Raw genomic sequence first — 9,833 nt, 5'->3', positions numbered from 1 at the left:
ACATTTGCCTGAAAAATAAATGTTATAGCCTATTTTAGATGCATACATTTTCTTCTTATTTAATCAATAATTTAACACAATAAACTTTAGTGGTACAGTGCGAGGGTCCAGTAAACAGATGGATCAACCAAAGGGCCACAGATGCATCTCTCAGGTTTTTACTGGATTTTTTTCAAACAAATAACTTTCACATACTTTTCAGCTGCTGTAAATAGTTTTTAGGTCCGACACTTTTTTTTGTCGTCCTTCCCCAATGGCTCCTTTGGAATCGTCTTAGTTGCAAAAATACTCTTTCACACGTGTCAGACTGCATTATCTTTGGCGCTTGTCATACATGCAACAATACAAATTGGAACAAATTATGAATCTTGCAAGAGGCTGGCAGTAACAAAGTGCCCAAATATACTTAATAAAATCAGTTACTTGCCAAGCCACTTCCCTGACTCATCCCTTAAGTTAGGTGCCTTTTTTAATGCTTGAATAACTCATAAGTCAGTGTTGCTTTCGATGGAAAAAACTCATTACTTTGAAAATGGGCTCTGAAAAAAAGGTTTGCTGAGCAGAATCATCTCTACAAAAATGTCAAAGCAATCTCAAGTAACCGCAAAGAAAGGCAAGTTTGGGCTAAAAAGGATCAACAGACTGACCATAAGATTAAAAACAAGATACTCAGAGTCTACAGCAGTTTATTTCATCTCAATACAACACTGACATGGAGAGAAAAAGAAAGAATAACGCAGTTCTCGTGTCGGTCGCTTGTTTTTGTATCAGCAGTGTTAGCGAAATGTTTGACTTTGCAGTGTTGCTCAGTGGTGGAAGAGCCGCAGGCTGGTGTGAACCAGAGCAATGCCCTGCTCGTTACAGGCGTTAATCACGACCTCATCAGCAGCAGAGCCCCCTGGAGCTGCAATGTACTCAACACCACTCTACACACAGAGACGACACGCAAGGAAAGAAGGTCAGAGGAGTGGAATTCTGGGGCAGAGCTTCTCAACAAAATGCATGTGACGTATACGCATCCTTTACGTGAGATTTACCCGTTTGGCTCGATCTATGTTATCTCTGAAGGGAAAGAAGGCATCAGAGCTGACAGCGACAGCCTGCAGGGAGCTGATCCAGTTCTTCTTCTCAGTACCCGACAGAGGCTCTGGTACCTCTTCATACATCGACTTCCAGACCGCCAAGTCTGGACCCTGCAAGCACAAATCACACAAGGCGGGGCTTTTAATGTACTTTCAGTGTCTTAAACCTGCTTTGTGATCAGAGATGACGTTTAAACTCTGTGGACACTACTGTTAACGCATCCTTCTGAAATGAAATGTAGCCCCAACCAACTCAGCGCTTAGCTTAGTTAGCACTTAGCTCGACTTAACTTGCAACTACAGGGAATTGCTTCTTTCTCAATCCTATGAGTTTAAAGGGCCATTCTGAGTAAAATAAAATACTCTGTTTGTGAAAACTCAGTTTTCAGTCAAAAGGTACTTCATTATATAAGCATTTTAAATGCAGGGTGTTGTCTGCATGCATTGTAAGACTCATACACAACTACACTACTATACTGCCCTCTTTAAAGAGCCAGTTGCCCATTTCTACCATCTTACCTCTCCAATGGTTTCGCTCACATACTGGTCGATGGCATTAGCCATCTCTGCTCGCTTCACACCGCTGCGAAACTTCATGTTTAGGACACAAGGGTGGTGTCTTAGCCACCAGTTATCAGCCTTGTCACCCGCCAGCCGCGTGCAGTGGATACGAGACTGCTGACCAGCACCAATACCAATAACCTGTGTGACATGGGTGTTAATAGTAAGCTTTTATCTCGTTCAGATCCCCTTTTATCTGCCTGTTCTTACCTGTCCATCTTTAGCATAGCAGACAGAGTTGGACTGAGTGTACTTGACAGCGATGGTGGCCACAGTGAGGTCCCGCACAGCTTTCTCAGACAGCTTTGTAGAAAAACAATGTAAAAAGGCGATTCATTGTTTATTAGAGTGGATTGCCTCAGTAATTAAAAAGTAAAGCCGTCAACCTCAAGAGACCAAATATAAATACTTACACATGTGTTGTTACATTTTTATTCACAATCACGACTCACAAATTAAACTGAAACTTCCTGCAAGTTAGAATATTTTTTTTAATCCTTTTTAAACTCCATCCAACTAAGCTTCTCAATTCTAAAAAGTTGAATTCAAATATACAGTCAGAAGGCTGTGGTCCAGAGGTTAAATTGTAATTATGATTCATCATGGTTGTTCTCACAGCACTCTTAAGAAAAAAAAAAAAAAAAAAAAAAAAAAAAAAAAAAAAAAAAAAAAAAAAAAAAAAAAAAGTGACTCACCGAGCCCTTGGAAACAACATTGCTGAAGAACTCCTTATTGATAAGTGCTCCGTTCCTCTTTTGTTTGAGATAGAGTCCAAACAGCACTCTCACCTCAGCGTCGTCAGGCTCGTAAGCTGGATCCATCTGGGAAGAGGAAATGTGGCCGAAAAACAGGGAACCAAACGGGTCAGACTCCAATCATTTTGATCAAAATGTTTTTTCTCCATAAAGTACTGAATCACTTAAAACAGACAAAACAAAACAGAAGAGAAAATATGCTTTTATGACTATAGAACCTCTTTAAAAAGAGAATTAAAAAGTTATTCAGTGACAATAAAAGATGCACTGAAAAATAGAGCTGCTATTTATGGAATTTATGCCAACTGTCCTAAAGTTTAGGCAAATACAGGCTTAAAAAAAAAAAACTGAGCTGAAACCCATAACAAGCAAGCAGCTTCTAGGTTCCACGTGAGTCATATCTGCACCTGAAGCACACAGTAGTTTCCATTTTTCTTTTTTGAGAGGATTTTGAGCGCCTCTTCCTCATAACCAGGAGCAATGATACCATCCGACACCTGAGAATGAAACAGATTGAGTCTCCATTAGGAGACACGGAATCAGATTAAAAAACACACAACTCGTACTCTTTCATTTCATTTGTTCTTCACCTCTCTGGATATTATCTTGGCAGTGGGAATGTCACACACGTCGGACACAGCGATGAAATCTCCAAAAGAAGACATTCTGTCCGACCCTGGAAATACAGAAAGATTTAACTCGATTCCAAATGAAAAGCTGGATAAGCAAAACGCCTCATGCTAGGCGACTGTGTGTGTGTGTGTGTGTGTGACCTCTTGCTCTTGCGTAAGCTGTAGCCAGTGGGGTGAGATCCTTCAGCATGTCATGCACCATGCACACTTTGGCTTCCTCCTCAGTCAGAGGAACTCCTACTGCAGCTCCTTCAGAGAAGAAGAGAGAAAATGTTCCGATTTAAGGCGCACGCCTGGCCTGTGGCGTCGTTAGGAATGCGTCTCTTCATCTTACCAGCAGGGCTGACATGTTTGAAGGAAGTAGCGGCAGCCATGCCCAGGGTGCTCTTCAGCTCTCTGACCAGCTGCCAAGCATTCAGAGCGTCACACAGATTGATAAAACCGGGAGAACCGTTGACCACTGAGAGAGGCGACAGGAAGTTTGTAAGTTTATGAAAAAAGTAAAATAAACACTTCATTTCTTTTTTGCTTTATGATTCGTTGTCAAAAGATCTGTCCTTATTACACAAATAACTTGTAATAAGTCGTTTTGTCTTCTGATATGGCCAGTTTAGAGAAAGAGGAATACTGTATTGAAAGAGTACTACAACCAAAACCCCTCCTATTTTAGGAAAAAAAAAAATACTACTCCCAAAAATATTGGGAGTAATATTTTGTAAAACATAAACAAAAACAGAATGCAATGATATTCCAAATCTAAATATCTTATTCACAATAGAACAGAGAACCCATGAAATGTTAAAAGTGAGACTTGGATAATAAAAATTGGGTCGAGAACATTTTTACCACTGCGTAGCATCCCCTCATCTTTTAAGAACAGCGTGTAAACATCTGGGAACTAAGGAGAACAATAGCTGGACCTCTGGGGGAAGAATGCTGTCCCACATTTGTCTGATAAAAGATTCTAGCTCCTCAACATCCTGGGACTTCTTTGTGTATTTTAAATTTCACGATGCTGTAAATGTTTTGAGTTGGTGAAAGGTCTGCGCTGCAGGCAGGTCAGTCCACCCTCTGAACTCTTCTACTACGAAGCCATGCTGTTGTATTATCTGCAGTATGTGGTTTAGCACAGTCTTGCTGAAATATGCAAGGCCTTCCCTGAGAAAGAGGTTGTCTGGGCGAGAGCCTTCGTTTCCCTAAAACCTTTCAGCAAACAAACCTTTCATTATTGATTTCTGGCCGTATCCCTTGCTCTCAGAAATGTCTCCAGATCCTCTGAATCTATTAATGACATTATGCACTGCAGTTGATGGAATATTCAAAGTCTCCACAATTTATTCTGAAATTGCTCCAGTTTGCAGACACGGTTCTTCGCAGACTGCTGAACCTCTGCCCATCTTTACTTCTGAGAGCATCTGCCTCTGAAGTTGCTCTTTTTACACCCAGTCATGATCCTGACCCGTTGCCTAGTTATCCCACAGAGTTGCAACATGCTCCCCCAGCCGTTTATTTTTAGTAGCGCTTACTTTTCCTGCCTCTTAACGCCTTCTTTTAAGATTTATTGCTGCCATCAAATTCAAGATGAGCCAGTATTTTTCAACAAATGTCAAAAAGGTCTCCCTTAACTCCAACCTGCTGCATTCTGTTTTTGTCATGCGATGCTGCATTCACCTTTGAGGGGGAGTTGGGCGCGCAGGGTGTAGATTTGGGCAGGAGCTTGGTGAGGGTTCATGCCATAACGCAGAGGCAGCTGGGACACACCGCGGCTGTACTGTCCACGGAAGTAGTCCGATATCGCCTCGTCATATTGCGCTGTGTGTGTGAAGGCCTGAAAAAGGGAAATCAAATAAACCGACTGTTTTAACAAACATCCAACCACATACACTCAAAACCCAGTTTTCACCGCTCAGGCTCGTTTCACTCTTACCCCAACGGTGAAACAGGACTTGCAGTTTGGACTAATAAGGAAAATCATGTCTGAGCACGTCGTAATGTTTGAGCGGGCGTCAGTGTTAAAATGGCCGTTGCAAAGTAGTCATCTAATGTTGTCGTTTTCTTGTGAATCATAAGGGAGGACAGGAGGATTATAAGAGAAAAGCTGGTTTATATTTTTTACCATTTTATCGCTCCAGTTGCTTGCATGTTTACTCCGTGTCGGCAGTTCTCATCCAGAACCACCAAACTGTAACTTTGGTTTGAATGTAGAAAACCATATGGGGGCTTTGTTTCTGTGTCCACTTGTTAAGAATGTTTTGTTGCGTATGCGTAGAGGTGAAGGTCAGCACAAGGCAAAGTCCAGAGTAGACTTTTTTTTCCTTCCATCACAAGTGTCGAAATATGTTTAACTGAGTTTCAACATTTTGAGGCCTTGTAAACTCTCACCTGGACTGGCTGGTGACTCAGACACCTCTGTTCAAACTCTGTTATGCTGCTTTGCTTTGAAGGGAAAACCAACATTTTTTCATATTTTCATCCCAGGATAATGAGCTAGGGAGTAACCCACCCCCATCTTGTTTCATGTCACACTTGTATTAACTGCTCCACTTTAACAGGGCTGTCAGTGGTTATATATGAGATTATAAAGAGTTTAATGTAGGGCTGCAATGATCAGTCGTCATCATCAACAACTAATTTCCTTAGTTATTTCCTTTAAAGCTTTAGAAATCTGGTCTATTGGAAGTCAGAAACTGGTTAATGATGCTGGAGATGGTGATTTCTTAAGGATGAAAAGGTTAGTGGTCCTAATCCAAAAGAACATATTCTACTTTGATGCAAAAATACAAAGACAATCAAATGATAAAGCAAAAAAACAAACGCTACTTTCTAAATGGAATTATCACTTAATTGGCATAAATAAACCCAAAAATGTAGTAGATTTGTAAGATTAAAATGCATTCATGAAACTTCAGTAAAAAAGAAATATAAACCCTTAACCACAGTACATAGGTTTAAATTGTTGACAATCTAACCGTGTGCGCCAACCTGATCAAAGTTTAAACATTTATATCTGCACGTGCAATGCTTGGACACTTTAAACTCACTTCAATGGGTTACATTTGTTGCTCCTTGGCAATTACATAATTGCTGAATCCAATCAAATCTTTATTTATAAAGCACTTTTCATACATTAAAATGGAGCACAAAGTGCTATACATGACACACACACACACACACACACACACACAGTGTGGCTGAATACTGAGGGGTCAGGTCATCACTCTAGCTCTTAACTGAACCCCACATTAACTAAAACTTATTTTTCATGTTCAAAAAAAGAAAAAAAACAGGTGGGTGAGGGGGCGTTGAAACACTGACATCCATGGTATGAAGTTGCAATCAGGAAGATAAAACTCCCCTCTCAAGGACACACAAGAATACAAATAACATTGTATTTTAATGTCACACACACGCAAAGTAAAAGTGGGGCTGGGAAAAAGAAAAGGACTCACTTTGAGGGCCAGAGTCCTGCGCGTTTCCAGGGTTGTATCTTTGTCCCCCGAATTCTCCATCTCCTTGGCAACCAGTGAATAGTCAGCAGGATCACACACAATGGTGACCCGAGCATGGTTCTTGGCTGCTGCTCTCAGCAGAGTTACGCCGCCTGAAGAGAAAGAAGAAAATCACTTTTTGACAAACAAGCACAGAGATTTCAATTTTAGTGAGAAGATCACGGTCGATTCTTTCATGTAGTTTGAGAGCCGAGCCATCGAGCAGAATTTTAGCATTTATTCGCATTTCTATTGGGAAAAAACAAAACAAAAAAAACTCTTCTACACATCACAGACAGATAAACGGTTCGACTTACCAATGTCAATCTGCTCTACAGCGTCCTCCACTGTGACACTCGGGTTGGAGACGGTCTTTACAAAAGGATAGAGGTTGCAAACCACCACTCTTAAAAAAGGAGCAAGCAACGAAATCAGACTTATTATCTGGAAACACAGCAACACACAGTTTTCAGAATTAAGTCCTGAGGATCAGCAATATCAAAAGCCCATTTTTTATGTACTATGAGCTAGGTTTCAACTTTCTACAGAGGACTTATCGAATAAATACTCCAAAAATTTAATTAAACCTTTCTTCTGTCATTTATTGACTTTCACATTAAACAGTAAAATATAACTTTTTATTTTATTATTTTTGGTGCGACAAGAATTGAAGTTAATGACCATAACTTGAGTGTCACGAGGATTAAATCTCAGGGGGTAATAAGGTTATGGAGACACACTTCCTCTGTGTGCACGCCATCCATTAACCCACAACTGCAAATTGCATTCAGCTTGTTAGATTCTTTTAAATAAAACCAGCGCTCTGATTCTGAAGGGAGAGGAGCAGAAGTGCTGCATTTTCCTCTCCACGTTCTTCGTTGTCTGTGCTTCTAGAGTAATGCTGCTGTGTCGGCGTACATCATCATCGTCACTCTTCAGAAGAATCGCTCAGACTCTTCACTGACCTTAAATGAAGCTAAGAAATCATTGACTTTTCTATCAGACGCTCGTGTTAAGCGACCAGTTCTGATTAGCTGAGGTGCATCTCCGTCAGCTTCAATCTAAAGTGTTGTTCGATTTATCTGACTCACCACAGAAACCTGCGATTCAATCACATTTTGATTTTTTGTCGCGAGCAAACAAGAGTCACAAGGTGAGCAGCAGTTTTCCCATTCTCTGGCTGCTAAATCAACTGCACGTGCACTCTGATGGCTGAAAGACAAGCCAGCACCAACACCACGTGAGCAGAGCCAGAGGTCAACTGAGTTTTAAGGGGATTTCCTCAAACTTTTGTGTTTTAAATGCACAAAGGGAATAAATAAAACTTTCCCCATGTTGGTGTTATGCAGAGAAGACCACCCCACAATGTGCGAGTTAAAATGTTGCGTTTGGTCTCCATCTCCTCTCACCTGACCAGGCTGTAGCCCAACTTCTCCATGTCTGCTGAGTCTGAGGGGCTCTTTCTGGCCAGGATGCCTCCGTGGACAGCAGGGTGCAGAGTCTTAACTCTGCCTCCCAGCATCTCTGGGTGTCCGGTCAGCTCAGAAACATCCCTTGCATGCAAAAGAGACACTGGCAAGTTAGAAAGGCCACCTGTAGCGCATGTGCTGAACGGGGGTGTGAGGAACCCTACCTGACAGCCAGTCCAGCATCGCGCAGGGCTTTGGCTGTGCCTCCTGAGGCCACCAGAGACAGTCCCACAGTCACCAGCCTTTTGGCAAAGTCAATCAGTCCGCTTTTGTCTGACACACTCAACAGTGCTGCGATGACAAATGGATGACAAACTTTACACGCACGAAGGGGGATTAAATTGTGCATTAAAGCTGTCCACGTTGGCTGATGCTAACCACTGAGCTAACATCATGCGTGTGTCAGAGCAAAACTTCATCAAAACGACAAAAGACTTAATGAAACGTGCAGAAAATGTCTTACCGAGCTCTGAGGATGCCATGCTTACGATCACAGAGTCAAGGACGCGGTTGGTTTGGTTATCTGTCTGCGTAGGCTTTCCTGCAGAGCAAGATCAAAAAGTCTGAAACAAATCTGCAGGCTTTTCACGGATTCATCATGTGCTTCAAACCAAAAAAGACCCGCCCTGCGAAATCTGGCGGCCCGCCCCAAACACCAAGCGCACCCAGGAGAGCCATGCGGCGCAGAAAAAACGCATTTAATTAACCGTCATCTCATTTATTTTTTTGTCTTTCACAACGTTCAAACTGTACGGATAAACGTCATAAATGGATATTTTTCAACACCTCCACGCTTGTAATGGATTTTCAAATTCATACGTTTGAAAATTTGGAATACAACAAATAACCGTCTTATTATGAGAAATGAATCAAAAGTTTGATCATGGCTGGAATATTTGTTCATGGGTTGTTTTTGCTCCGGAGGAGGCTTGGTGAATCTTAACTTACCAAAAACTTCATGACTGAGACCGCCATGCCCTTCTTTCAACAGTAGTATTTTTCCCCTAACAAACACTTTAGTTTTTTACTGGTTAAGATTTGCGGAGGCTTCATTAAAATGTACAAGTTGATTAAATATCCATTTGTATGTCCACGTATGATGCTGAAGTCAGGCGAAAATTCTTTCATTTTACCACCAGAGGGCAGACACAAACCTTGTTCACAAAAGTCTATTGTGTGGTGGATGTACATTTATGTTTATTGAGGCAATGATATTTACCTAAATTGTAAAAATTTAGCCTATTTTTTTTATCCATACACCTTTTCCCCTATATAATTAGCGTCTTAGCACAGTCAACTAGTGATACAGTACTGTGCAAAGCTCTTGAGCTTTCCTTAATTTCTTTATATGTTTCTTTCCAGAAAAGCAAAAAGTAGGTGCAGTGATTTTTTTAAACTTGTGCAAACATAAATGGAAATACAGTAAATAAGGCAAACACAGTTTGTTCAGTTCGAACGAGCTTGAGAGTCTGTATTTGATGTGACCACCTTCATTCTTCAACACAGCCTGAACCCTCTCAGAAAAGCTTTCTTGTCATTTCTGTACGAAGTCCTCAGGAATAGTTCTCCAGGCTTCTTGAAGGACTTTCCAAAGTTCTTCTTTGAATGTTGGCTGTATTTTCTCCCATTCTCTGAGAAGATGATCCCAGACTACTTCAACAATGTTAATATTTTCAGTCCTGTTCTTTTGCCACTTGCCATTTGCCATATCTCAGCCTTATATCCACGTTTCACTTCCTTAAGAATGGTTTCTTGACAGCAAACCTTCCACGACAATTTCTGATGAGGCTTCGGTGAACAGAAGGTTGGTCGACTACCTACTTCTACTTCTTAGACATCGCTTTCA

The 9,833-nt window shown here is 41.2% G+C and overlaps 1 protein-coding gene across 1 annotated transcript; it reads right to left on the bottom strand.

The window, feature by feature from the left end:
* Window positions 1–669: 669 nt before the first annotated feature.
* Window positions 670–8,600, bottom strand: atic (5-aminoimidazole-4-carboxamide ribonucleotide formyltransferase/IMP cyclohydrolase). The gene is made up of 15 exons (XM_075483781.1): window positions 8,451–8,600; window positions 8,152–8,278; window positions 7,928–8,071; window positions 6,836–6,924; window positions 6,480–6,631; window positions 4,702–4,858; window positions 3,365–3,490; window positions 3,172–3,279; window positions 2,989–3,074; window positions 2,806–2,895; window positions 2,339–2,464; window positions 1,854–1,946; window positions 1,602–1,784; window positions 1,038–1,193; window positions 670–926 (listed from the first exon to the last, which is right to left on the bottom strand). The coding sequence occupies exons 1-15, from the start codon at window positions 8,467–8,469 to the stop codon at window positions 807–809; spliced, it is 1,776 nt and encodes a 591-aa protein (XP_075339896.1). The 5' UTR covers window positions 8,470–8,600; the 3' UTR covers window positions 670–806.
* Between the last annotated feature and the right edge of the window lie 1,233 nt (window positions 8,601–9,833).

Source organism: Odontesthes bonariensis, chromosome 1 (assembly GCF_027942865.1).
Source record: "Odontesthes bonariensis isolate fOdoBon6 chromosome 1, fOdoBon6.hap1, whole genome shotgun sequence".
NCBI lineage: Eukaryota > Metazoa > Chordata > Actinopteri > Atheriniformes > Atherinopsidae > Odontesthes > Odontesthes bonariensis.
Note: the sequence above shows the minus strand (reverse complement) of the source record. Positions and strands in the feature narration are given on the sequence as shown.

What these genes read in the sequence shown, in the direction of transcription:
- atic (XM_075483781.1), bottom strand. An exon ending in CAAACATGTCAGCCCTGCTG is followed by an intron (nt 3,280 to 3,364) that starts GTAAGATGAAGA and finishes TCTTCTCTGAAG; the next exon opens with GAGCTGCAGTAGGAGTTCCT. An exon ending in CCAAGATAATATCCAGAGAG is followed by an intron (nt 2,896 to 2,988) that starts GTGAAGAACAAA and finishes TTTCATTCTCAG; the next exon opens with GTGTCGGATGGTATCATTGC.